At 37.2% G+C, this 14,899-nt stretch overlaps 1 protein-coding gene across 2 annotated transcripts in view; it reads right to left on the minus strand.

The window, feature by feature from the left end:
* Positions 1-14,899, minus strand: part of spg (dedicator of cytokinesis spg) — a 69,801-nt gene that overhangs the window by 44,016 nt on the left and 10,886 nt on the right. For both annotated transcript variants that reach the window (XM_065493013.1, XM_065493012.1), the window contains exons 2-6: positions 3,146-3,229; positions 3,054-3,094; positions 2,938-2,993; positions 2,781-2,877; positions 533-681 (exon numbers count right to left, since the gene is read on the minus strand). In XM_065493013.1, the coding sequence (XP_065349085.1) occupies positions 533-681; positions 2,781-2,877; positions 2,938-2,993; positions 3,054-3,094; positions 3,146-3,229 (427 nt within the window). The remainder of the gene's footprint in view (positions 1-532; positions 682-2,780; positions 2,878-2,937; positions 2,994-3,053; positions 3,095-3,145; positions 3,230-14,899) is intronic.

The following is a 14,899-nucleotide window of genomic DNA, read 5'->3' on the forward strand; positions in this document are numbered from 1 at the left end:
AATCGCACCATGCCTGATAAAACACATGATGAAAGATGTATACATTATTGGCCGTCGCAGACAGAGCAAATATTCGAAAACGGCTTTCCAGACGCTGCAGGTCTTTGTGCTGGTCGAGATCGACGCGACCCGCATACAAATTTCCCCGTTCGACTTTCCTCTCAATGTTCGTATAGTTTTAACCTTATGCAGTGGAACGATAAAAAAATATATGTGTGTGTATACATACACAAACGCACGCCTTGCAGAGGTAAACGATCTTTGGTAGCGGCTACTCTGAGCACAAATTACGCATTCCGACGCGACTCAGCCTCGGGCGGAATGATTTAATTTTTCTTTTCAGCCGCAGACACCGGCAAAAATTAGGATAATTTCGCGGCCAGACTTGTTATTATGTTAATGAACGATAATTGCTGCGTAAATTTGGGCCACAAATTACGCTGGAGAGTCTAAATAATTTCTTTTAGCACGTGAAGGCATTAATTTTTCAACGCGTAAAAAAGGTGAAGAGAAATTGAAAGAGAGGGCCTACCTGTTGCCCCAGTCCACTTTGGAAGTGATTTTCAGCTGCAGCGCGCGCACCTGGTCCTGCGTCAGGGTGGCAGTGATCAGTTGGCGCCGCCACTCCAGCAGCTCCCACATCACCTTCCGCAGGGTGGAAAATTTGTAACTCTCCCTCTCCTGAAAATATTTTAGGGTTTTTTAGTTACTGCATGAATCACTGAATACCAAATTACAAATTACTACAATTACGTAGAAGAAACATTTTTTTTTCAGGATTAAGATTTAATTTGAGTTTAAAAACTGAAAGAATCTCAAAATCTAAATAAATTGTTTAAAAGTAATTATAATATTAAAAGATGAAATAAAAAAATACATGGAATTACAATAAATAATACTGTAATTTTAATCTATAAATTGTTTATGATATTTAAAATTAAAATTATAAAATTTTAGTTGTGAGTTGTAAGATTTTTATCTATTTAGCTATAGTATCGAAAAGTAACAAATTTAAAATGAGCGCAGGAAATAATATTTTTTTTAAACTAACAGAAAAATTAAAGTTCAATTTTTTCACTGATAAACTTGCTATTTGCATTACATGTTCTTTTCAATTTCTTGGTCTTCAAATTAATTTGAAATTAATTAGCTTCGATCATTATTTTACGAAATTGAAGTTTTAACCAACAAACCTTCTTTCCCTCCTTTCTTTCTTATTTTACAATACGCTTCCAAAACAATCTACAAATAATAATTTTTAAACTCGGATAAGAATGATTTTTTCAATGAGTATAAATTTAAAAAAATATTATACTTGTTTTGTCAAGGTTTGAGGATTTTTTGGACTCACTGTCTGAACTAAAATTTACTGATTAACGGTATTAAAAAAATGAAAAATAAATTGGCAACAAACCTTTCGAAAATTATTTTATTTAAAATTACACGAAAGAATCTGAAACTTAAATTTTTCTAGATCTGTTGTCTTTAGATAGGAAAATTCCAGCAAGTACAAATTTCAAGTATTTCATGAAAAAAATAAATCTTCCTATACAGTGACACGAATTTTGAGTTTTTTGACAAATAATCCGATTATTTCGGCTTCCAGAAGTGCGAACGGAATAAAATCAATGCCATTTGAAAGCTAATTAGATTTAAAAGGTCCCTAAAATTTTGTCAAAATCTTAAAATCAAAGGAAAAAATATTTTGGACGCAAATTAAGGCACATTAAAAATGTTCAATATTTAATATTACGTTGGAATAAAAAATTTGGGGTAGATATTATTCGTTCCAAGTGATATTCACAGCAAAAGTTGAAAAAACATGTTTTTTGGGGGCACCAAAACGCTGGATAATTTAAAAAAATTGTTTTTCCAGCTGGCTCCGAACAGTCAAATCCTTAAAAGATCTCCCAGGGTGGGTGTTTGGACTATATAGCAATCAGAAAATTAGTTAATCTTGAATTTTCAACAGGAAATTTAAGAATAAGCTTCATTCGGAAGATCCTACAATTAATATTCACGTAATGGAGCTTTTTTTAGGGAAGTTTCTTCAGAGTTTAAGGATTTTTAAATAGCTATCAGAGCTCATCAACCATTTTAACCTTTAAAAAATCTCATTTTTGCTATGAAAACTGTCTGAAGTTTTACTGAAAATTTCAAACCTAAAAAAGACAGGATACCAAGGACATAATATAGTTCAGCTAAACTGTTAACAAGTTATTTCCTGAATAAATTAGATTACAACTAAAGCATGAAAGGTTTGTCGCAAATGTAATTTATATTGATTCAGAAATTCCAGCAAGATAATTCTTTTAAAAAAAAATGAAGTAACGAGAAACAATTTTTGTTTATGATGTAAAACCTATGACCAATGCGTATACTAACAAATATTTCCGCAAATTCCGGTCAAAAATTAATTAAAATTCTTAAAAAAAAATTAAATTAATATAATTTAAAAATTGATAGCATACAACTTAATATTTTATTTTTAACATTAGACAAATTAATTGTGTCACGGATCCATTTTCAGTCTCTTCTAATTTTTAATGATAAATTTTTATTTTTAAAATGTAAAATTTAGTCATTAGAAGACATCTGTTGCTTTTTCCTGGTACTACGGGGGAAAGAGCGGCCGGCAGAGGGCCTCTCGCTGCTGCTGCTCTCTCTCTCTCTCTCTCCTCTCGCATTATTTGCGCCGAGCATTATACTACTCTTGCGGCTCTGTGTTCATTATTTGGGCCGTCGCACAAAACGCCGGCCGCTTGATTGGAGCCACTTACCAGATAGAGTTTCTTCCAAATGTGGCCCCATTCTCGCAGGACGAGTGTCACCTCGTTGACCACCGGGTCCTCTAGCGGTGTTACCACCTCGTTGGCTCTGCAAATAGCGAATTTGTTATTGGCCTGCTCTTGGAGCTTGACAAAAAAAAACACTCACCCTTCGTTCTCCACCCGGCATGATTTTATGCAGACGTAGGATACCGGAAAAATTCCCTAAAAAATTAAATAAAATAATTATAAAATCGATCATCTTGATTTTTATAAATTTTTCACCTTCAAACTCCGGTTCTTGATGCAAAATCCACGAAACCATCCTGTAAATTATTTATTAAATATTATTTTTTAATTTAATTGTATTTCCTGACCTTCGCACTCTTCCAAAATCTGGACTGTGTCGCCGATTTCCAAAGGGAGTGCGTATCTTGTGTCGCCTTCCCAGTTGTATACGGCTGAAAGCAGACAAAAAAATAAATAAAATTATGACGAGAGCAATTTGAGATATTGATCACATCGTAATAAGAAATTGCCCGTCATATCGTGGAAGGGGGGAAACGCATCCAAGTTCAAAGTGATTAAATTGAATTGCATCTGCAAGATATCGAATTGCCGCGCGGTTTCCAGGGAGAAAGGGAGGTGCGAAAAGGTGAAATCGTCCTAGTAACGACCGCGCGCCAGAACCAGCTGGGCCAAATTATCAGTCCCAATTCTCCATTTCTCCGCCCGCATCGATGGCAATTTTAAATAATATAGAAATTCACCAAAAGGCCGCCTCTCGGGCTTAAAAAAGCGGCTTTTTATCATTCTAATTTATGAGCGCGGCTTTTGAAGATTAATGGCATTTCACTGAGCGGTCAACTGACTGCTCGAGTTGAAAGTGGAGGCGCCTGCCACAAAGCAAGGTAAAAATAGAAGACCAACAGCTTTCGTGAATGATAATTAAGGAGCATCCGGCCGGTCATGCTTTCCCAGAGCTTTTGTACAAAAATCTCTGTCGGGGACGTCCGACACCTTTTTCCTTCCAGTTTTTGAAATTTACATAATTCGAAAAAGATAAACAAGCTATAACAGCTTTCTTTAAATTTGAAGTTGCTATAGAAGCTGAAATTTTTTTTTCAAATAGATTATAAAAAATGATATTGTGGATATTAATATTTAAATTTAAAAATTAATAGAGTTAAATTTGCGTTTCTGCAAGAAATGAGCCTCTCGTTTGCGATATAAATCAATAAAATAAGTTTAACCAAAAATATGAAATTTAAAAATCAAAAGCAAGGATTTTATAATCATTTAATTTTTAATTTGATTGATTTAATCTGAAAGCGTACCTCTCAGTAATGGAAAATATTCTTGAAATTGTTAGTAATCTTAAACTTTAATACGTAGACAAGTCATAAATTAAATTTGGCAGGGAAGTGAATTTAAAAAAAAATAAACCAAACACTTTAAAATAGAGCAGGTTAAGGGGGAGGCGGGGGCGGGCGGAGGCGGGAATTGGATTCAAAACACGCAGAATTTTACGGCGAGTCTGAAAATTTTGGTTTTTTACCCTACGACCCATAGGAGCCGAGATATAAATTTTTAAAGTCCCAAAAACGCGATTTGCGACATTTCAAAATTTGGTTTTCGGGGTCAAGACGGGGTCCTATGGGCCCGACGGTGCTGATTCGAGTACCAATCGATGCCCCTTGGTAGGGAGCGTCTGCTCTTGTGCGGTTTGCCAAAATCAAACCATTTTTCGAATTTTTACGAATTTTTTCCGCGCAAATTTCCGAAAAAGTCAAAATTTTTAAAAAAGAATTCTGGCTCCCAGTATATGACTTCTTCAGTCTGTATGTTCCTTGGCTTTTATTTAAAAAAATCAAATTTCTGTCTTCATGTTCACAACGAAAGAAATTTAATTATTTTCTGGCCTTTTCCACTGCTGACTTTCAAAGAAAGAGAATTAAGAAAATATTTACAGCCGTGTTTGTACTGAAAAGGACGAAAAGCAGCACTTTGTCCTGCGTACACAAAGTGCAGTTCTTGGTCCGACAATGAGACGAAACAAAGGAACAGCGGGTGAAACGCGACACTGTGAATTATGTAAATGACTTCAAATGCAGCCAAGCGGAGAGCGAGCAGGAGCAGACTCTCGGTCGGATTTCAATGACGGCCCGACGTGAGTCTGACGTGACTGCTTGCCTAAAAGCTCTTTCCAGGGAGAGAGCGAGAGCGCGAGGGGTTGCCGCAGTTGAAAAGAAACGAGGGTGTGTGTGTGCCACGACGCACTCTTTTTGATCGCATCAGCGCTGGCGAAAAGCACTTTTGTTTGCCCTCTAAACTGCATTCGCCAAAAAGAAACGAGAAAAACCTGTGGAGTATTCAGGAAAACGTGAGAGTGAGAGTGTGCTTGAATTCCAAAGGAAACGAAACGAAATGTGGGCTACACCAGACCGCCATCCGACCAACATTTGCTTCTTACAAATAAACTTTCTGGAAATAGACTGCTAAACACGTGTGTATGTGTACGAAATGTAAACGGTCAAATTTTTCAAGTCAATGCCTCAAGTGTTTATTTCTTTCAAATTATTTAAATTAAAAAAAAGGATCATTGGTAGCATTGGGAAGTTTTAGTTAATTTTTTGAAAGCTCTGGAGATGGCACATATTTTTGGTTTGTTAAATAAAATTTATTAGCAAACTTGAATTTAATAAAAAAAATCCTTTTCAATTAAATCTTTTCCTTTTATAGAGTTTTTTTTAATTGCCCCACGGGAAGATTAGATTAGGTCCAAAATTGTCCCGTAAAACCCATAAAATGGATATTTTATCGAATTATAACGCAAGAATCTACTTGAAAAGACTTGATTCCTGGAGCGAATTTTGTACGGTTAACTTGATCACATTCTAATTTAATTCTTCAGCCCGAGGCATTTCTTCTAATAGCCCTTTTTAATTAAAGACCCAATGAAACCACATTTTTGTACGTTCCAATCGATTCCTGATGGTCGAAATAGGTGGAATAAATAATTATTTCGATCAAAAAACGTTTTATGACGTTTTAAAAGAGGCGCAAAGCAAAACGCACGTTGCTTTGGCGCGCAAAACGTTTGAATCTTTTGGTCGCTACTGCGCATGCGTCACCGCTCTGACGTCACAGCTCTCTCAGCTGCCAATGCCAAGCAGGAAGCATGGCTGTGACGTCAGAGAGGTGACGCATGCGCAGTAGCGACCGAAAAATTTAAACGTTTTTCGCGCCAAAGCAACGTGCGTTTTGCTTTGCGCCTCTGCTCGCACAACAAAAAGCACTTTTTGACCGCAAAAATTATTTATTCCACCTATTTCGACCCTCAGGATTCGATTTGGAATACAAAATGTGATTTCACATCAAAATATTATATGAGCTTACTAAATTCAAAGTAAAAATGTGGTTTTCAGGACCTTCAATCTTAAATCTAGCTTTTCAAATAAATAAAAAAAAGATTATGAATTCCTGCGAAGTAAGATTTTCAGTAGCAACAAGGCTGCGTGTGTGCGGCCTGGAAATATATCTCAAGTAGCAAAATTGCGCCAGCACAGCGGAAAACCGAGCTGCCGAGAGACGAAATTCTCGAGTGGGACATAATATGGTCGGTCGTATAGTTGGTTCGACATTGAGGCGGTGCTCGAGGAAAGGTCCCGCCGCTGCCGCGGGTGGATCGCGTTTCTGCTCTGGATGTCACGGCTGGATGCGAATTGGCGCACAACAACTCCAGTTCCAGCGTGTGCCGATTATTATTCAGCCCGGCGCTTTTTTTTATTTATTTGATGCTCGCGGCGGCTCTCTCGGCACTCGACTCGCTCAGCTGCACCATTTTAATTATTTAACACGCTAAAAAGCAGCCGTAAATGCGTGAGTGAGCAGCGAGCCAAACAAAAGCCAGCCGACTCGGCGGCAGCAGCAGCAGCGCGAACGCTTGATTTATGCGCTCGCGTCGCGTTGTTTTGCCCCGCATGGACCATTTTTAATATTTTATACCTGTGTGAGCGTGACATTAGTCCGTGTCGCGGCTCACAGCTGACTTACTGCGCTCTGTAGATTAAAAATAATAATAATAATGTGTGTGGAAATATTTTTGTTTTCAAACTGGGTCGAGCCAGCGAGCTTCGTTATTTTTCTTGTCTAAAGACAGAATTTTCTGCTTCGTATTTTTTGTTCAGGGTTGCATTTTTTATGTTAAAGCACACGATCTGTGTTGGTTCCCGCCGTTCAGAAATCAATAATGGCGTCGAAATTTATAGTTGTTTCAATATATTCACCCATTTCGAAGCTGCGCAGTAAATTTCAGCGCATTTTAAGCATGCGCAGTATGTTTAGATCGCTTCTTAATCTCACAGGGTGGCTGAAACTCATCACTGCGCATGCGTGACCCAAATTAAAATGTTCTGCGCAGTCGTAATTCCCACCAGAGGCCGGGTTGCGATCTGTGTTGGTTCCCGCCGGTCAGAAATCAATATGGCGTCGAAATAATGGAGGCCAATCCAGTCGGCCAATCAGAAGCGTTAAAAAAGAGGCGTGCCGACCTAATAATTTCATCCCCGCGTATTTTGTTACATTTCCATTTGGCTTGATGTGCCATCTAACGGCCGATCCGCCAGTTACCGGGCTAATCAGCTGTTAGTAAAGAAATAACAACAAAAATATTCATTGTGCTGACGATATTTCTATGTTTAATTTCCAAGCCAATTTCATTTTACGTTTGAAGCTTTCCCGCCGTGCTCTACCTGACGCCATGTCTGCGGCGTCTGCGCGTCGCGTCAATCCGAGCCCAGTAAGTTTAAGAGCTTAAATTTAGTCATTTACTTTTATCTCAAATCAAACATTTTTAATGCTTAAAATACTTGACAACAGTTTCTGCCCTTTTTTTAATTTAAAACTATTTTAAGATTTAATGATTAAATATATTAATTTATATTTTTAATTTTTACAAAAATACTTGTTTTACAATTAAATAAAACAAATTGATTTCGTAACCTCTATAATTAAAATAACAGAAAACAAATATTTAAAAAAATCTGATTTTGCAAGTTCTTCATAGCTTTACTTAGCCTTCTTCCTTTTTGTTTGTATTCATGAGAAAATCTATCAAATGTCAAGTATTATTATTTATTATTATCTTCTGATGGGGAAATCCAGTATTTTGAAATAAAACGTTTTATCCTACGAACAAAAAACCCAAACATAATAAATCATTAATTGGTCAATGTCAGTCTTTTATTTTATTTTCCCTCTAACTGCTCCTTTGAACTTTCATGTGTTTTTTTATATCTCGAGAAAACTCTACGGTTAACAACGTAATAAAACTGTTTGATAGATGAAGAAGCACGCAGTGGAACGATAAAAAGGTGTCATCACGAGCTGCGTGGTAACCTTCAAGACAAATATGTTTAATAAAAAAGCAACGAAACACGAAAATATTTTCAAGGCTCTGTCGGTCTTTGTGAGTGACAACTTCTAGCTCCCACAGAGTGTGAATTTCATTATTTTTTTTTTTTGTTCATTGTGTAAGTACGCTGCAATTACAATTATCATTTTTATTTTTAGAACCGGTTAAGACCTTACTTCCTGCCTTGCACTTGCTATCAAAACATGTTTTCGGATCCTCTTTCCGCTCTGCGAAAGTTTAATCTCCGGCTGAGCAGACGCAAATCTAATTTAAAGTAGGCAATTTTCTTTCTTTTCTGCTCGCTCTAGCGAATAAAGCATTTTATTTTATAGCGGCGCAGAGGCACGACATATACAGCGGCGCACAGAGAAAATTGAGATCAGCTGCCGTCGGCGAGAAAGAATGGGGAAAATAAGACTCGAGCCAAGTCATGAACAGGAATTCACCCCGCAACTGCAGAGCGAATTTTTTGCGCAATTTCATTTGAATTTTCTGCTTAAAAATGCAAATTGGTCAATAAAATTTCAACAAGGAGTTTTTTGTGGTATTTTTAATTTCAGCGTTGTCAGAAAAAAATAACAGGAAAAGTCTGGTTATTTTTACACCATTACCCTTATTGTAAATTTAAAAAAAAGTATAAATAAACGCAAATAATTCAAATTAAAAGCAAATGATTTGTAAATCTGCTGAAAATGGCAATAAAAAAGTCTATGGAAATATTGAACGGATTTTACACCAATTTCTCGTGCAAGATATTAATTTATTCCATTTTCCCCTATGAAAATTTAAATTAGCGGTCGGATTAATCAAAATTTCCTCTACTGTGTAGATTTTTTCTTTTAAATTGTCATTTTCTGCCTCAATTTCTACAAAAAATTCTCACTGACGATTTTTCAAGTCGAGGTCAGCAGAAAATAATTAAAAAATGATTGAAAACTGAGGTGCAAACATTACCTGGAAGAAAAACTGGTCAAAATTGAAAATAAACCCATTTAGCATTGCACTGCTTTTAAAAAAATTGCGGATTCTTTGCAACCCTGAGTCCAAAATAAAGACCTTTTTAATTTGTGTAAAATATCTACTTTAAAATTAGAGCAAAATGATAAGGAACCCCAATTTTTAACCGTGTGGAAATACTGAAAAAATCACGGGCTATATTTCTGGAACTTTCAGGATAAACATTATTTTCCACTGCCTTTTTTAAAAGCCCTGCTTAGATTAGATTAAATTTATTGATGTGTCGGAATAAAATTAATTATGACAAAAATTCTTTGAAATTGACAATTAATATCATGAAATTAATTACAATTACGTTCTTTCTTTCACTTTCACACGCAATATAAATGATAAAATATAAACCTTCTGTTTGTTCCTTTGTTATACTTCCTCTTTAAGCGATAATATGTTCATTATTTGCTTTAGAGGTTTAACCGTTTCACTTCCACATTTGCCAAAAAACGGCACTTATTCTTTCGATTTTCAGGGCGGAGCTGGCAAGCGAAAATCGAAATTGTGGCGCCATTCATTCACGAGGCCTGAATAATAAAGAACACGCGACGAGCACGAGGGAATTCGCTCTCATCGCGAGCCGAAAAATATGGTATGCTTTCTCTCTCATCTGCCGAGCGCCAAATGAGAAAAGCCGGCGAGTTGGTTACGTCATTGTGGACTGCGGAGAGCGAGAGAGAGAGAGAGCGAGAGAGGAAGTGGCCATTGTCTGGTGTCCAATACTTGACGCTGATGAGAAAGACGGGGAATATTAATCTGGAGAGCCCCTCGGCAGCCCGGACCGTCCAACGCACGCATAAAATATTTGTATAAAGTTGGGATGAAGCTTTTATTATTTCTCCGCGGGCATCCGCGTGCACGTCAAATCACTCGCTTGGGCTCCACCAGATCGATTAATTCCTCTTCCTGCGCCTCCTTTTTTTTTGCCAAGCTGTTCCGCAAGGCGGAAGCTATAATCATCTCCTCGCCGCCGCGTACTTTCGAGTGTCCGCCGACGCCGCCAACACCCAAATCAATGCCTCTTTTTGCGCGCAAATCCGCAAATCTCCAACTGCCGACCCCTCGATATCGGAAAGCAAGCATCATTACGTGGAAAATCACGTCTCTCATTCAGAGACGCCATTGCTGAAAATTATTTTCGAGAAAATATTAAAGGTCTCCTGCCGGTGAGCTTTTGGCGGCATACTTTGAAGTTTTTAAACGCTTGTTTGTTAAATTGCTAAAAATTTTGTCCTAAACAATTTGTTTTAATTACAAAATGGCGAAAAACGTTCATCCTCAGGGGGTTTATGACAATGAATATTTTTGTCTTAAAGGACACGAGTGAAAAATCAGCGCTGGACATCAACAAAGGGAGCGGCCATTGCATTTTGCCGCCATTACAGCTTATTGTTAGGTTGGCAATCCATAGAATTTGTTCCAGAATAGTTTCCTTTGAATTTGGTCTTGAAAAAGCTAGATTTTTTGGTGTTCGTGATGACTGAATTTTTGATATCGAAACACCCGAAAACAGCTGACGAAAAGGGGGGCGTGTGCCGAAGCAATTCAAGATGGCGGAGCCACCGCTGCAACTCAGAGAGTTGTAAAGCTCGCTTGTTGGTTTTTGAGCGTGCTGAAGGTCGCAGGATGACCCTGAAGACTGAATACCCTCGCCCTGGCTCATAAAGAGCTGCCTTAAAATCGAAATGCGCGGAAAAAACATGATTGCGAACAAAATGCAATCTGTTCTGTTAATACAGAGGCCAAGTCAACTCCAGAGCCTTTATGAAATGATGATAATATCTTTTCTTTAAATTAAGTGTCATGTGAGGATAGGTTTGCTGTATTTTCCCTGCTTTTTAAACCAAATAATCGGCCAGGAACGACAATCAGGTGAATCAGGGCAACAGAAGGGGCGTGTCCTTAAAATCAGCGGCCATGACACTAATGACGTTGCAATATGGCTGCTCTCTATGTCCAGCGCTTTGCTGATTCCGAAAATTCATACAACACCAGTCGATTTCCAGTTTCTTTTAACTGAAAATTTTAAAATTAAATTCTTTTCGACACCATGTCATTTAAAAATGATATTTTTTTAAAAAAATTTCGAAACATATATTTACTCTGTAGAAATTTAACGGCTTAAAGTAGATTTTTAATTCTTTCATAAAATCAAGCCATTATTTCTTTATTTTCCCTCTTTCCAACTTTGAACACTGCCCTTATTTATTCATGCGGAAAAACAATCAAATTAAACGGCGCACATTAAAGAAGAGATAAGCGAACGATTGTTTACACAAGAGCCATTAGCAATTCAGCTTTGTGTCCCATTATCCCATCACGGTCCCCGAAAACCCTTTTGTATCTATGGAGCCGCCAAGCTGGAATTTAATTGAAAAGCGAGCGACCCTTTTTCCTCTGAAAAAAAAAACAAAATTTCTGCTTTGGGCTGTTGCGACTAAATTGCTATACAACCAAACCCCGGCGTCTCGGGGGCATCAGCGCGACCTTTGACGCCGACATAAAATTCATGGGGCTGAGCAACAGAGTCGACTTTTCACGGAAAAACGGGGCCAAGTTTGGTAAATAAAATAAGAAGTGGGCGGACGAGCGAGGAAAATGCGAAAAGGGTTTCTTTCGTTCGGCAATAGTGATAGAAGGGAAGAATGAGGGGGAGGCGCAGTCACGTGAAATCTTTATGCTTCCTCCCAAGTCGGCTCGCCAAGTGGACGCGATCTCTTTTCAGCGCTGAATAAAATATTCGGCTCGATACGTTGAAAAGAGACGGATGTTTTTTGTGGTCGTGGATACGCAACGGTTGCCAGAAGGACGAGGCGGAAAAAATAAATGGAAAGTGTGAAAAATTGTTATCCTGGTCCCTAGCAAAATGATAAAGTTGATATAGACTCGTAAATTCTGAAGAAAGTAATACATTTTTGCTTTAAATATGCTCGGAAAATCGAAAAAAATTAAATATCTCAGAAGTTTGCATGCTAATTAATTCTTCAGAAGAGAAAATTTGCTCATAATTCGCACACCATTTGATAGGAGAAATCAAGATCATGCGAAAAAAAACCATTGAATTTTTAATTAATCGAATAATTTGATATATTTTTGGGTATTTTTATGTTCCCCAAAAAGTTTTAAAATTTATCTAACCGCCAGTTGAAATTTTCAGATGAATTTTGTGCGAAAATCGTAAATTTAAAAAAAATCTTAGTAGGAAAAAAATGGAAATTTGATCAGCTTTCTGAATTTAGGCAGTTTTTGACGCTGCTATCAACTGCTGAATTTTAATCAGGCCAAACACACACCCCTTTCGAAAATCTGCAATTTTTGAAAAAATAAAAAAATAACTTTCAAGACTCAAAAGTACTATTTTTTATCTTCTCACTATTAAATTTCCATAATTCTTCTCACCCCGGAAGTGCTGAATTAATTTCATTTGCTGAAAAAAGTGGGCGTAACCGGTAAAATTCGAAAAATTGGATTTTGGGGCACTTTTGGTCAGAAGTTTGTGAAAATAATTGGTTGATTAGGGTTAATTTGTCATGTATTTATTTATTTTCAATTAGAAAAATCCCTATCATTCCACATTAAAGAAATTGAAGACATAATTGTTGAATTTATTCTATTTTTAGTGTAATTTGCGCTCATACTTGGAGCTCTGGTTGAACGCTTTTCATATTAACAAACCTTAAGTCACGATAAGATAAATATTTTCAAGATCGAATATAAATTAATCCTGTAAAGAACACTTAATTTTGAATAATTAAAATAATTTTAGGTGTTTTTTTTTAATATCTAGAAGCTGAATATAATATTTCAAATTAATATAAAGCGGACTAATTGGCTAATTTATTTGACTGAAATTTAATAAAAAATGCTTCTCCATATAACTCAAACCTATGATTTAATTAAAAAATATTTAAAAAAATATTTAGGTATAATTTGTTAATGTAAATAAAATCAGACCTTGTGAATAAATCGAACAAAGATGAACCTGGCGGCGTTTCGGCGGCTCTTTCAATTTGTATTCATGCGCACCACATATGTATCAAAATGCACGCTCACGATGTGACGGCTTGTAGCACGTGAGGCGCAGAGTCGCGTCCGCCGCGCGCAACCCTTATAAGCCGTCTGGGTTGTTGCTTTGTCTCTTTTTTCCCTAAAAGGAAAGAATATTATATATGAGGCCTGGCCCGAAACCGCCTCGCAAATCTGGCTGCTTCCGACTTCCGACGCCTCAAACACACAAAATCTTTTTTCCCTTGGTGCGCGAGGCCATTAAATTAAACTCGCGCGCGGCGTGTCTCATGATTTTATTATTGCGCCGCGGCGCGCGGGGCCGCGGGGGCGGACGAGCGAGCAGCCAGCCAGGCAGCAGGCGCTTAAAATGACAAATGCCACTGGCAACTGCGAACCCTCATAGTTTCCACCCGTGATGACTTCCGTCGGCGTTATTATTATTTTTTCTCTATCTCTCTCTGCTCTCGTTAAATGCGGATAACGTGAGACTGGACACGTTTGGAACTGCTGCGGGATTGATGAAGGATGAAGGGTCGCCTGATTTTTGTCTGAATAGAATATAGCACAAAATTAGAATTGGGATTCGCCCAAAAATTGATATTTTCTAAAAAATTGAATTTTTTTAATCGCAAAATTAGTTAATTTTTGGACAGGATTTTTTTAAAAATTTAGCTTATTTCTAGGCTTTAGTTTAATTTTTATTTTATTTAAAAATGTTTCAAGAGAGCTTTTTAGAAGAACATTTTTCATAATTGTAGAGTGTCAGGTAAAGGATTTTTTATTTCTAATTATTTAAAAATTTTAATTAAAAAATTCCGTATGAAAAACAGCCACATGTATTGTTGAATAAACAAACTGATTTTATTTCAAATAATAAAATGTCAATGTAAACCTTTTTCGCCAAAACGATATATGAACAAATATGAGAGAAGTGCGCATGCGTCACAGCTGGTTTGAGCACTTGCAGAGACACCGCCTGTACGAATGACTTCTTTGTCACATTTGACGCATGCGCAGTTCTCGCATTCAAATTGTTTTGGCGGGAAAAAACGTTCGCACGTCGCGCTGCACCTTTTTAACGGAAAAAACCTGCACTTTACCTAATTCGACCCTCAGGAATCGATTGGTGAGCTCAGAAACTTCGTCAAAGACGGCCTTTAATAAAATTAAAAAATAAAAAGAAATACTAGTCCTAATACTCCTCAAACAAAAACTCTTCTTTTACAGGTTTTTGGTGATTTATTTTTTCAAACACCGAATTTTCGGACAAATTCCTTTAGGCAGACAATGTGTGCTCCTGATGAAAGATTTTACGGTCAGCCTGCTGCTTTATTTATACGCTCGATCCTGCCACCATTATACAGCATCAGCAAATGGAGCGGAAAGCGTCTCCAATTTTCTCGCGCGAGCAGACCGATGGTGCACAAGTTTACAAACTCGCTAGGAATTCGAGGAAATTTTCTTTCTGAAGAGTCGTGAATAAATTTTTTATAGATCTGCAAGTACGTGAAGGGAAACTAACGAGAGAACAGATCTAGGTTGCAAATTAGTCAGTTTAAATTGCCTCTTGACGACGCAGACGGAGCGTAATAGCTACAAGAGAGTCGAGTGCGAGAGAAAAAAAAAGAGAAGAATTGCATCATTTGCCGGCACGAATGATGCCGGTCAATATTCAACCATAACGACTTGTTTTTTGTGC

This window comes from Cloeon dipterum, chromosome X (genome assembly GCF_949628265.1).
Source record: "Cloeon dipterum chromosome X, ieCloDipt1.1, whole genome shotgun sequence".
In the NCBI taxonomy this organism is placed as follows: domain Eukaryota; kingdom Metazoa; phylum Arthropoda; class Insecta; order Ephemeroptera; family Baetidae; genus Cloeon; species Cloeon dipterum.